The following is a 13,570-nucleotide window of genomic DNA, read 5'->3' as shown; positions in this document are numbered from 1 at the left end:
CGGACCTGCTTGCTTCTGTCACCATTTGTGGGGGTCAACCTACCAGGTGTCTCCTGCTGTGGGGGAGCTGCTAGCCTGTGTGACCCACCTTTGGTGTCTGCAGTAAAAGGATCTGAGAGCCCTGATCCTGTTGAACTCTACTGTGTCAGACTGACCCTCTGGGGTGGGATCCGTGGAGTAGAGTATGAATGTGTATCTGTGCAACACGCATGTGAGGGATCTGTATCTGGGGTTGGTTGCTTCCTCTCCAAACTGAGCGTTTAGAAGACAAGCAAGGGGAAGGACTGAATCCTCTTTTGCAGCTTAAGTGTCCAGGTATAGCCTCAGATTTGTGGTCAAGAGGATGCATCCTGATGGGGCCGGAGAGATAGCATGGAGGTAAGGTGTTTGCCTTGAATGCAGAAGGACGGTGGTTCAAACCCCGGCATCACATATGGTCCCAAGTCTGCCAGGAGCGATTTCTGAGCGCAGAGCCAAGAGTAACCCCTGAGTGCCGCCGGGTGTGGACCCCCCCCCCCAAAAAAAGAGGATGCCTGATGTTTCTATTCTTGGAACATACAAAAGGGATCCTCCCACCCCTCAACAGAGGTGAAAAACAAACCAGCAGCTCGAAGATGCATTATTTAGAGAATACTTTATTAGTTTCTGTAATCAAACCCACGTAGATAAGACCTTACATATTTAATACAGTGCGTTAACCCCTGTACAAATGGAAAAAAAATGATACTCAACGTTTCTAGACCAATATGGCTGTTAATCTCTGTACAATGCCAACCCAACACGGTACAACTGGGATACTTTTTCCAAAGTTGACGGCACAGCTAGTTTCCAAAAAATTCAAATTATATATATATATGTATATATATTTATTTATATAAAAAGACCAATAGCAGTAAGTTATGCATCAATAGCAGCAACAGCGTTTCCAGATTCTGCAGTCTTCTGAACGAATCATACACATCAGCACACCCCATTAAAAAAAGGGAATAAAGGTAAAAAAACAACCCCCAGAAAACAGCAAAGTTCTGTCACTGTTGTGGTACCTGGCACCATTTAAAAAAAATTATTAGCTTCTCAATCATCATCTGGAAGAAAACATTCTAGAATAACGTCATTACAAACAGCTTTAATAAAGCACTGTCACTGTCAGGTCATAAAGCAGGTCCACGGGACTTGACATTCACAGAGGGGTGACACAGAAAGGGGGTCCAAGGCTACACTACTAGAGGGTACAATTCAAGGCATTATTGGAGACTTGATTCTATGCATCTGGCAGAGGACCACGGGCTAGCACTGCGGCTGTGGTGAAGAAAGGTGCCTTCACAGACAAGGTTTCTGCTCGTTGACACAGCCAGTGCCCAATGCCCATATGAACGTCAGCTGAGAACCGTGTGTGTTTTTTTTTTAAAAAAAGGGCAAAAGCAAAAAAGGAAAAAGAACCAAAAAAAAAAAAAAAAAAAAAAAAAAGAAACACACAGAAACCTGCCACTGGATTCGTCCAAAGATAACCGAGTGGAGGCAGCAAGGCCCAGCCTGCCCAGCACCTAACAATCAGTTCCGGGGTGGCCAAGGTGTCCAGGCAGCGTCCAACACCACAGGCCCAAGTGGAGGTTGCTCAGGGGCAATCCCCGTCCTTGGGAAGGGGGCCACGCAGTTTGATTGTGTGCGACCCCTTATGGGTCATAGGAACAAGCTGCTGTGTCAGGAACAGCTCCCCTTGCCCTTACAGGGCCATATTTCTCCGTTAATAGCCTGGGTCTAGATCTGGTGCAGGTGATGTGCTGCCGGAGAACCAGAGGACCTGAGGCCGGGAACAGAGAGGTGACAGCATGTCCTCTGAGCAGAGCCTCTGAGTTGTCCACACTCCTTCCCTTCCCACTGCTCCTCTCCCTGGGCCCTCTACAATTTTGTCTCCTCAGCTTTGATGGCCTGAGGTTTAATTGGTCCAGTTCGAACAGGCTTGGCAGCTATGGCAGGCGCTGGGGGTAGCTTTTCCTCCACTTTCTCCTGACAAACTCCTGGGGGCTCGGCCAGTGCTTCCGGGGCTTTGCTCGTGTCACTGTCCACTTTGGGGCCTTTCCCACCTATCTGTTTGCTCTGCTGCTGCTCGGAGAAGAAGCGCTGCGTGGACTGAAGAACCTCTGCTCTCTGCTTGGCCTTTGAGGAAGAGAAAGGACAAGAATTGCTGTGGAAGCCAAGGTCAGCTCAGTGGCTTCCAAGAATCACAAAGCACGTCCCCAACCCCAAGCACCGCCTCGTCTCGCCTGGCTTTGCCGCTGGAGTGCTAGCGACCAATGTCTTCCTAGGTGACTGCAGCTAATCGTGGGAGACAGGTTCCTCCTCTCCTCCTCCCGCCAACCTGGGCGAGGTGCCCTCTCAGGAAAGAGCCCAACAGAGTGTGCTGCTGGCTCATACAGATCATTTCTGGAACATACTACGGGTAGTCTGATAGGGGGATCCTGCTCGCAAACTTGAGACATATAAGCAACAAAACTTCTACTGGCAGTGGGCTACAGGAGAAAAGGAAAGGAAGCACTTATATTGCGCATTACCAACACCTAGGACCAAAGGTCTTGTGGCTGAGTCCTCTTCCCACCGCTCTCTTCTGCAGGAGAAGAGCAGCAGAAATTAGTGACTGTGACCAGGGAGCACTCAGTTCGGATAACTCCGACCACGCCCTGCACTGCCTAAGTCACATATTTACTCCCACCCCTGTGGCTTACCACGGACACACACCACTACAGACAGCTTAGGCTCCTCCAGTTCCTGCTGCTAACAGAAACCTTCTAGGCTTCCAGGAAACTTTCCCCTCCAACCCCCCACCAGAGCACTGGGCTCTGGTGTCACTGTCACTCTGAAATAGGGACCATGTGGAGTTAGGGGTCAGGGCATCAGAAGCAGAAGTAGAAGCCATGTCAACATTTGCCAGCGGGGAGGTCACAAAAGCAGTCTTAGATCATATTCCTGAGGACCAGATACCACGGCTGTTGACCAAGAGCAAGCGCTTGGCCTGCCCAGTTTGGGTGAGGACACAGTGGCCACCCATGAAGAGAGCCCTAACAGGCTGTTTCGAACTCAGTGAGCTGCATGGCAGCCAGCATGCCTATCCTGAAGGTCCTAAGTTTTTGCATCTACCTGCACATAGCTAGTGTGGCAGCCCCCGAAGCTGACAACTACCTGTAGACCCCTGAGCTTGACCCACACTCCACATTCTCATACCGCCAGGATTCAGAGCTGAAGTTTTGGATCAGGGAGATGGAGGCAGCCAGGAAGGGGAAGAGAAAACGAAGGACACAAAAGGAAATAAAACAGGGAATTTAGATCAACAATTCTTACTACGCTCTTGTTGCTCTTGTTCTTCCAAAAACAAAAACAAAAACAGAGCAGCTAAACTCAGATTCCCTCAAGGACTATCAGCAATGAATCTGGCCAGATTTAAAAATGGTAATGTATTTGATTACTATAGTTAACAAAAAAACACAAAAAAGAAAAAATAACCCAATAAAATAAAAAAAAAATAAGGGGGTGGGAAGGTGGCAGGGAAAGGATGGGGAGGGAAAAAAATAAAGACATAAAAAAGGAACGAATGCAAGCAGGCAGCTCGGTGAGGCGGCCAAACAAGGCCTGGACATACGGTTACGGTCCAGAGACACACTCGCTGTCGGCTGTGAACACGTACTAACCTTCATGTCCTGTTCAGCCTTCAGCGCAGCCTGGGCCTGATTACCTCTGACTCCAGACAGGGCTCCACAAGGGCCCCCAGCTACGTGTGGCAAACGAGCATGGCTCATGAGGCCTGTGGTGAGCGGAGGAGGCATCGGACTGGCCAGGGCCATTGGTGGCCGCTGCACAGGTGCTGGGAAGGTGTTAGTATGTGGGGCTCTTACCAATGGAGGGACCAGGTTAGGCTGAGAGAGAATCTGAGTGAAAAAAACAAAACATACAACATCAACTTGTTAAAAAAAAAAAATAAAGCCCATCAGCAGCGGGTCGGCTTATCCCAGTCAGTCTGAGCCCAGTGCCAGGGAGGGCCCGCTGGGGCCACGCTCAGGGACAGAACCCACAGGCCACATTGGGGTAACACAAGCAGGAAGGCTTGCTACGGTGCTTGGGTTGGGTAGGAATCAGGCACAAATTCTGAAGGGGAGATAGAGAGGCTAGGAATTAGGAGATCTTCATTTTTAAAAAAGCAAACTCTGGAACAGCAGGAAAGGCACACACTTCTAGGTTAGAACAGTGTGGACTCGACAGACAGGAAGCGCCCAGTGGGTGGGAGTCTCTGTGGCCTTTAGTTGGACCTTCCACATGATCCATCACCATGGGAAGAGAAGCCAACATGGGTACTAGGACACTGTGGCTGCTCCTCCAGCACAGCAAGTTTAAAAACGACTCTAGCCTACAAGACCCGACACATTGGGCCCCTTCAGAAAGTTGCAGGCGGAGCTGGGGGGGGGGGGGGGGAGAGGGAGCCCAAGATGCATTTCCAGTGTCTGCTTCCAACTCCCCAGCACACGCAACTCCTGCCTGCGTGACTATCTTGGTCACTAACTGTCACCCAGGACACGGTCCCTCCTGGGCCCCGTGCTTCCAAACTGCTCCGCATATGTATGGCTAGGTTATCACGCAGACCAGCCACGCTAGAACGGCTTGCAGGTAAACAGTACTCATTTCTCACTCGGATCTGCCCACCTGGGGTGCAAACTGTGTAGGAAATGGCGGGGTCATTCTCACAGTGGCAGGGGCTGACTGGAACTGCTTCTGATAGACAAGGCCGCTCATTTTGCCGGACTGGCTGTTCGGACTTGTGGAAGTAGCCCTTGGAGAGAACCATCACCGGTCAGTATGGAGGCAGTGCCACATCAAGAATGTGCTCAGAGCTGAGAAGTGCTCCGGGGAGATTCACCGACAATGGACCCAAGGGAGCTAAACATAGCAGGAGAGACACTGGGAGGGCAGGTGAGGAAGGAAGCCAGCTACACCTGCCCTGGATTGAAGCCATTTTCTAAAAACACAGCAAAACAATTACATTCAAAGGACTTAAGGCGGAGCACTTTAGGTCACCAGCCTGGTAACAGTGTGTATCTAGCACAGGAGGCATTAAGTAAGTTCTCTGTAACTAGAGACACGTATTTTACCGAAAGGGACTGGAGGCGGCGGCGGCGCTTCTGCCACTGACAGGAGGCGTGCCTGGCTTCATGTCCATGCCACTCCCGAAGGCTTTTAGGTCCATGTCGGACATCTGAGGAAGTAGACAGTAAACTCAGGCTAGAATCCCAGAAGCTCACCGATAGCCTCTTTCTGAATACTCATCTAGCTCAGAGCAGAGGGCCTGAACTATCAGGGAACAGGGGCTGGAGTGTGCACAGGGCAGGATGCTAGCCTTGCACACAGCTGATTTGGGCTCGATCCCTGGCATTAAACATGGTCCCCAAGTAACACCAGGAATGATCCCTGAACACAGCCAAGTGCAACACCCCCTCCCAATCATGGATTCCTCAGTGGCACCTTTGGGACTGTTTAATTTGAATTCATCCACAAAGTGGAAGAACTGTTGGGCCAGAGAGTGCAGGGTCCACATTCCTTGTGAGGCATTTCCAAGGCCTGGCCCCTAAGTAGAGCGAGGAACAAAAAATTATGAGACTGAAAAACATCCCTATGGGGTTAAAGTCATAGCATCAGCCTTCATGACTAGGTAAGCACTAGGGGGTAAATATGTTAGAAATAAAAAGAAAGAGCAAGTTCACATGGTGCCTTGGTTTCTGACGGATGCTGGGTGAAAGCAAACGTGGCCCAGAGCCCCCCTCCCCCAACTCACCTTTCCTGGGGCTGCCATTATACTGTGCTGCGGCCCGGCGGGGATCAGCCCCCGATATGGCTGGCTCACTTGAGCAGGGCGGCTCACGCTTTGAGGTTGGGCGGCTGGGGCTGTGTGCTGCAACGGGGGCTGCATGGCCTGAGGCAGCGCAATTAGGGGCTGCCCTGTGGATCCGAAATTGGGCAAGGAAAGCTGGGACGCTGGCAGAGGCACCGTGACCTGCAACAGAATCGGAGGCTGCAGCAAGTTGCCTGCAACTGCTGTCCCTGCAACCCCTCTTATAGCCAATCTCTCCTGAACCGGAACTGACAACTGTATTCTTTTTTATCCAGTGCCCAGCAACTAAGCCCACTTCTTAAAAATGCAGAAAAAGTACTTTAAACAAATGAGTATCTTCAAGGTATCCACAGTATATGTTAGAGAACCACCAAAATAAATAAATAAGTAAACAAACAAATAAATAAGAGAGTTAAGCAGTTGGAACTCCACCAGCAAGGCAGATGCCTTACCGCTCTCAGAGCCACCACTCTAGCCCGTACCAGGATTTCTTTTTTTGTTTGTTTTTGGGCCACACCTAATGGCGTCCAGGGATTACTGCTGGCTATGTGCTCAGAAATCGGCCCTGGCTTTGGGGGATCATACAGGACTCCTGGGAACGAACCAAGGTCTGTCCTAGGCTAGCCACGTGCAAGGCAAATGCCCTACCGCTGTGCTACCACTCCAGTCCCCAGCCTTCCAAGATTTCTGAGCACAGAGCCAGGAGCAACCCAAGTGTTGCCAGATACCCAAAACAAAACAAAAAAACCCCAACAAAATAAAACAACAAAAACACCCAAGTAATCTTCCAGTTTTCATTTAATCCTCAATAAGGTCTCTCTGTGTGCTGTCTCCCCCTAAGTAGGCCACCAAAGGTAATTAAGAAACTAATGATTTGGGCCCGGAGAGATAGCACAGCTGTGTTTGCCTTGCAAGCAGCTGATCCAGGACCAAAGGTGGTTGGTTCGAATCCCGGTGTCCCATATGGTCCCCTGTGCCTGCCAGGAGCTATTTCTGAGCAGACAGCCAGGAGTAACCCCTGAGCAACGCCGAGTGTGGCCCAACCCCCCCCCCCCCAAAAAAAAAGAAACTAATGATTTGATCGGTTGTCTCACTAGTCCCGAAAAGGCTGAGCAAGCCTGGAGGGGGACAAGGCACTTGTGCCATGAATGTAGTTGACCTGCATTCCATCCCTGACACCACACGTGGTACCTTCGAGTCCTGCCAACTCTGGAATCCCCACCCCCAAAAAAAGAGGAGCCAAAGAGATTGTACAGCTGGGGTTGTCCTGTGGGATCCTCCCCCAAAATGCTGGCCAATGACATTTCTTAGACACATTTTCCAGACATTTCCCACTAGAATTATCCCTGCACCCATCCAATTCTGGGTGCACACTGTCCTTGACCCTAATATACATCCCTCCTGCTGGGAGAACCCTCCAACCTGTCTAGATGCAGCACCACAGTAGTCTGCCAAAGCCGAGTGTACTGTTCCTGCTGCTCACTTCTCTGGCTATCCTCAGACACTGAGGGAAGCATTTGGAGAGGCAAGAGACCAGCTGGACTGTGGCAGGAGGGACTCCAGGCCTGACCCAGCCCCCACCTCACCTCGGTTCTTACTGATACTCCCAGCAATAACAGAATAACTGTAACAACAACACAACAATGATAAGAAAAAAGAAAACGGAGGAAATTTACCATGCCATAGTTTACCTGCTGGAGAGCACTCGGGGACTGGGCAGTGTTGTAGAAATTGGTCTGACCAGGCTGTTGGACTTGTCCGGAATAAAGTGTCGAAGCCTGGGTAAGATTCGCTCTAGCCTAGAAATATTTCAGAATAAAAAGCCATGAGACTGGAAAAACATCCCTCAGGAGTGAAAGTCATGGCATTGGGCTGGGCACCTCACCTGGAGAAGGTGCGTATCGATCAGCTGTGACCCTCCGAGACCCGACGCCTGACCCAGCTGGTGCTCATACAGAATAGGAATCGGCTGTGTGCTTGATGTCTGTGGAAAGGCAAGACCCGACTGGGCCTTGGCTAACTCCTGATGCTGGACAGCAGGGAAGTTATGAATGGCAGTGCCAGAAAGGACCACGGACGGCTGTGATAGGCCGCTCTGCATGAAGGCCGGCTGGGACCTGGGCCCACATGAAAGGAAGAAAGAGGGCCACTGTGAGAAGTCTGGGGAATCTTAAGGTAGAAGACTCCAATCTGGCAGACAAGGCCCAACCCCGCTATGTTCCTGTGAGCTGTGAGCAGCCAGCGTACCTCCCCAGGTGGCCCCACAGTTTCTGGGGCTCCCTGTGGCCTCTCTATACAAGTTCTGCAGTCAATTGGTTCCCAAAGTCTGGCTGAATGGCTGTGGTTCAAGACACACTGTCAAATGCTAATAATTCAGGGAATCATGTTTCAGCTACTCCCAGAGCTGTTGTAGGGACCACAAAGTGCCAGCCAACGATCTAGGGTCCTAGCATGCACTCAACTCGTTCCTCTCTCTAGGGTTCTAAACCAGAATCTAATGCAGTTTAAATAAGCAGTCCCTCATTCCTCAGAGGAAGAAGCCAAAGCATGGGGCACTTTGGCCTGGTGACCAGCCACAGCAGTCACTGCACTCACCTGTATGGCTGAAGCGAAGAACTGAACAGCTCTTGGGCCTGGGAAACAGGAGGGCCGGCCCCCAAACTCAGTTGGGCCTGATGCTGACCTTGCAATGGAGCATAGATAGGGATGGGGATCTGCTGCACAGACGCCGGCTGTGGGCATAGGAGGGAACATGGGAGAGTAGTATATACACTGCACATGGCACACAGGCACTCGCATATGCACTGATGTACATGAACACATATGCACAGACACATGCACTTGCAAATAACTGCTAGGGACCAGCTTCCTTGTAAAACAAAATCAACAGAAACATCTAAGTTTTGCTGGACTCATGAGCTATTTTTATTTTAATATTTTAATAGCTGACTATTCTACCCTGGTCCATGTGGGAGCTTCAGAGCAGCCTCACAAAAAATCAAGGCCATGGGGATAAGGAGGGAATCTTGTGTGAAGCTGACCCTGTGGCAGAAGCATGAGCACTTACTCACCTGGGAAAGGCCTGGCTGGAAGCCCTGCTGCTGAGCCAGGGATGGTGGGCCCAGCCTGGCGTGCTGTGTGTTGAATAAGTGACTTGTGTCACCTATGTAGAAAGCCGGGATCTGAGCTACAGGTAGTAGGAAAAACCAAGAGTCATTGCTACATTCCCAAGCGTAAATGCCTTACCTCCATGCTATCTCTCCGGCCCCTCTAAATAGGTTTCTATGTATTTTACATACATGCTAGTTTGTGACTGTGCTTTAGAGAATATCCCATACTACTTTTTTTTTTGGTTTTTGGGCCACGTCCGGTGACGCTCAGGGGTTACTCCTGGCTATGTACTCAGAAATCATCACTCCCAGCTTAGGGGACCATATGAGATGCATGGGGGAGGATGTCAAACTGCGGTCTGTCCTAGGTTAGCGCAGGCAAAGCAGACACCTTACTGCTTGCGCCACTGCACTGACCCCTCCCATACTGTTTCTAACTTGTGACCAGCATGCCAATAAATTAACAATATAATTCTTTTTTTCTTTTTTTTTGATTTTTGGGCCATGCCTGGTGACACCCAGGGGTTATTCCTGGCTATATGTTCAGAAATCGCTCCTGGCTTGGGGACCATAAAGGACGCCAGCGGATCGAACTGCAGTCCATCCTAGGTCAGCACGAGCAAGGCAAATACCCTACCACTGCGCCACTACTCTGGCCCCAAATATAAGTAATTCTAACAAATACATTCACCTGTATAAATTTTCTAGCTATGAAACTATTACTATCACAATTATCTTTTCTGAAACATTTCTCCAAAAGAACTATGCCAGGGGCCAGAGCGAGAGGCCAGCGGAGAGGGACTTGCTTTGTGGGAGGCTGATTTAGATTCTATACCTGGCATCTCAAGGTTCCCCAAGCAATACCAGGAGTTATTCCTAAGCATTGCCTGGTTTGGTCCCAAACAAAAACGAACAACCCCATTTCACTGGAATCACCTTTAGGGGTGTGTGAAGTGGGGGCTCCCAACACCCGGTGATACTCAGGGTTTACTGACCCTTGGCTCTACACTTATATGTGGTGCCAGAGAGGGAACCCAGGTCATTTGCAAAGCAAATGCCTTCCCTGCTGTACTATGGCTCCGGTCCCTGACTGGAATATCATTCCAATGATATGTAGAATATATGATGTGACTACCCCAGATGGAACCTCACCTGCGGCTGATTGTGGCACATAGACCTGGGCCGCCTGCTGCTGTTGTGGGAGAAGGGGTGGCACACAGCCCAGTGGCGCAAAGTGGCTGGCTGAGGGCAGACTGCTGGTCTGCAACTGCTGCGGCTTCACCTTGCAGATGTTGGGTGGATCTGATGTGGTTGTGGACTTTGTACTCAAAGAGGAGGTAGTGTAGGTACCAGCGCCTGTTGTGTGGGAGACAAGAGCTCAGAAAGGGAGCTCAGACCGACCAAACACTGGGTTTCTACACAACACAATACTCCCTACAGAAGAAATGAACATAGGGACTATAAAAGGAGGAAGGGAGGAAGGGAGAAAGGGGAGGGAGGAAGGGAGAAAGGGGAGGGAAGAAGGAAGGACGGACTACTACTGACCAAGTCCATACCTGAGGGACTACAAAAAGGAGGGAGGAAGGAAGGAAGGAAGGAAGAAAGGAAAGAAGGAAGGAAGGAAAGAAGGAAGGAAGGGAGGGAGGAAGGACTGCTAATGACCAAGTTCACACCTGAGGACAGAATTAAAGAGAAATAGCGGCACAGGAAAATGACCCTAGTTTAGACAAACTGAATCCAGGGCTTAAGTGCCACTCAGTACACATGCAGGGAGTGGCTGTGCTTAACAGACACCCCTGTTCCTAGCAGGGGTATGACCCGAGAACACCAGTTGGTCCAAAACCAAAAAACAAGTAAAGGTCTATTTCTCCCCTTCCATGGAAAATACCTGGCTGCTCCTAGTCACTAAAGTGAGTTTCTTCTAATTGCAGAACTGGCACAGGGCAGGGCCAGAGAGGAGGGCAGGGTCAAGGTGCATACCGTGCAGTCAGCACAATGCCTCCCTGGTACACATGGAGCCCTGAGCATCACCGTAGGCCCAGGGAACGTTTGACATTGCAGAGCTCTGAACTCTGCCAGGGGAAACCGGTTTATTGAACTTAGATGCCAGGAGGGGTCCACAGGCCTTCTAAGCACTGTTAAAAAGACACCAAACTCCCCCCCCCCCCAAACTAACATAAAACATCCCTAAATAATCTAATAAAAATAAAACCAGATTATGACCACATGCTGTGAAAATAAGAGGCCAAGTGCTAAGTGGAGCCAGAGACATAATTCAAGCACCATCATTCTAGTGGCCAGTGAGCTACACTAATTCCAAAGGGGAACAGAGAGGTGAAAGCAGTGCCTTGGATTATCATCTGTACCTGAGAGACATGCTGTAGGTGTGACGGAGGCCACAGGAATTGGGGGCACCGATGCACTGGAGAAAGAGCTGTAGCTGCTAGGGCTGGGCGCGCTGGTGCTGCTGCTGGGCCCGCTGGCGCTGTGCGGCACAGCAGACGTGGCAGGAGAGCCTTTGTCCCGCACATTTGGTGAGTTTTCCCAGGCCTTGCGTGCAGATTCCATCTGCAATAAAGCGGAACTCTGACCATGCAAATACGTCACCATCCGCTCACAGCCAACACCAGGCCTCACACAATGTTGTGCACGCAGCTACATGTCTATAGTATGTTACGTCTCAAACCCACACGAGCCAGGGCAGGAGCTCCCCCTTCTCTAGGGAGGCAAGGACAGAATGACATGTCCAGAGGCTGCTGTCAGTGGGGTGAGAAGTCTCAACTCTCTTCCCTTCTAGTTAGTGAGGAAGGACTCAAAGGCACCAGATCCTTGTGAGGCTGGCCCTGGGCCCTAACCCTCGAAAGGCCCTGCTCCCCCATTACTCTTCTAAATGGCAAGTGACAGGCATCTTTTTTGATGCCATAGTCCTTCATGCCATAGTCCTTAGAAGGCAAAAGAAATAGCATTCTCACTTCAGTTTCAGTGGAAAGAACTTTTGGCTTATTTCACACAATTACTGAACTGCTCTTTCTCTTTGTCTCTGGGCCACATGCAGTGGTACTGTGGGCTTAGGGATCACTGGTTCTGCACTCAGGGATCACTCTGTGTGGAGCTGGGGGACCAAACTGGATGCCGGAGCTCAAACCTGAGTCAGTTCTTCCTGCTGTACTGGTCACCCTGTCCACTAATTTAGCCCTAATTTTGAAAAGGCACAAATTTACCTACCTAGGGGTCAGAGAGATAGCACAGAAGTAGGGTGTTTGCCTTGCACGGCAGACAGACACAGGACAAACCTGGGTTTGATTTCTGGCATCCCATATGGTTCCCCAAGCCTGCCAGGAATGATTTCTGAGTGCAGAGTGAGGGGTAACCCCTAAGTGCCACCAGGTTTGGCCCAAAACATGCCCCTCCCCAATTTTTTTTTTTACCTACCTAGACCAATGCCTTCACAGAAAATGATAAACACATTTTCATTTCTAGAAGACACATTTAAAACAAAGCTGGGCCTAGGTGATGGTCCAGGAGGTAGGGCACTCACCTATAGTTCCGCCAGGTGTGATCCTTGAGCACAGTCAGCCCCAAAAGCAAACCCTGGCCCCATCAGAACAAGAACGTGGACTAATTCTGGCAACATTTAAGTCGATGTTCAACACAACTAACACACAGTCCCACGTGAGAACAGAGCAATCTGTATTATTAAATAGCAATCTTGTGGGCCCTAAGAATAGAGCTCATGCCCCAACATGAACATGCATTGTTCAAGTACTCAATGAGACAAAGGAACCTCAACTCTCTGAGACAACAACAGCTGATCAGGGATAAAACGCTAAATACCCTATACATTTAAGGCAGCTACATGGCAAAAGTTAGCACAGCGACAAGGCATTTATTTACCTTGCACCTTATCAAACTGGGTTCAATCTCTGGCATCACATATTATCCCCCGAGCACAATGGGGGTGGTTTTTCAGTCATAGTGATTATAATTACAGGGGGATATGTTGGACAATGTTAGCATTCAGGGAGGAAGGGACTCCCAAGTAGTACCAAAGAAGTCTGGGGCCACCACTGGTGCTTTACCCTCTGGAATGAAGGCCTTGGCAACCCAATATTGGGAGAACTGAGTGAGCCTTGGACATCCAATCACTCTCTACCTTTTTCTCAGTAACTGTGGTGGTTGGAGTGAACTAGAAACACAGAACATCTTCTTGAGATTTGTTCACCCCAAACCCTCAGGCTGATCCCTATACAGTGAGCCAACAAGCTCAGCGATTTCAGACTACCAGGTTTTGCAATTAGCTTTGAAGTAGCAAAAACTCAAATTACAGCTTATCAGCTCTATATAGCGCACAGTGACACACACCGAACTCACATCCACTTTTTCTTCTTTCTGAGAAGGCAGATGTGGTGCCTGCTCAGGGGCCTCTACTGGCTATGACTGGGGTCACACATCTTGGGATGGAACAGACAAGCATATCTGCAGCCTTGTCTAGCTCTCTGAGCCTCATTTCCTTTCTTTTATTTTTATTTTTTGTTTTTTCTTTTGGGGGGGGGGTCAGACCCTGTGATGCTCTGCGCTCAGAAATAGC

At 49.8% G+C, this 13,570-nt stretch overlaps 1 protein-coding gene across 3 annotated transcripts in view; it reads right to left on the bottom strand.

The window, feature by feature from the left end:
- Nucleotides 1–615: 615 nt before the first annotated feature.
- PRRC2C (proline rich coiled-coil 2C) overlaps nucleotides 616–13,570 on the bottom strand; it is a 55,530-nt gene continuing 42,575 nt past the window's right edge. Inside the window, exons 25-35 of one of the 3 annotated variants that reach the window (XM_049776379.1) lie at nucleotides 11,349–11,550; nucleotides 10,135–10,338; nucleotides 8,944–9,059; nucleotides 8,468–8,604; nucleotides 7,758–7,989; nucleotides 7,549–7,671; nucleotides 5,816–6,034; nucleotides 5,136–5,239; nucleotides 4,690–4,816; nucleotides 3,684–3,920; nucleotides 616–2,157 (exon numbers count right to left, since the gene is read on the bottom strand). In XM_049776379.1, coding sequence (XP_049632336.1) covers nucleotides 1,900–2,157; nucleotides 3,684–3,920; nucleotides 4,690–4,816; nucleotides 5,136–5,239; nucleotides 5,816–6,034; nucleotides 7,549–7,671; nucleotides 7,758–7,989; nucleotides 8,468–8,604; nucleotides 8,944–9,059; nucleotides 10,135–10,338; nucleotides 11,349–11,550 — 1,959 coding nt within the window. In that variant the 3' untranslated portion in view covers nucleotides 616–1,899. The remainder of the gene's footprint in view (nucleotides 2,158–3,683; nucleotides 3,921–4,689; nucleotides 4,817–5,135; nucleotides 5,240–5,815; nucleotides 6,035–7,548; nucleotides 7,672–7,757; nucleotides 7,990–8,467; nucleotides 8,605–8,943; nucleotides 9,060–10,134; nucleotides 10,339–11,348; nucleotides 11,551–13,570) is intronic. The other 2 variants (XM_049776380.1, XM_049776381.1) reach the window with 2 other exon arrangements.

Source organism: Suncus etruscus, chromosome 7 (assembly GCF_024139225.1).
Source record: "Suncus etruscus isolate mSunEtr1 chromosome 7, mSunEtr1.pri.cur, whole genome shotgun sequence".
In the NCBI taxonomy this organism is placed as follows: domain Eukaryota; kingdom Metazoa; phylum Chordata; class Mammalia; order Eulipotyphla; family Soricidae; genus Suncus; species Suncus etruscus.
This window is presented reverse-complemented; position numbering and strand designations above follow the sequence as displayed.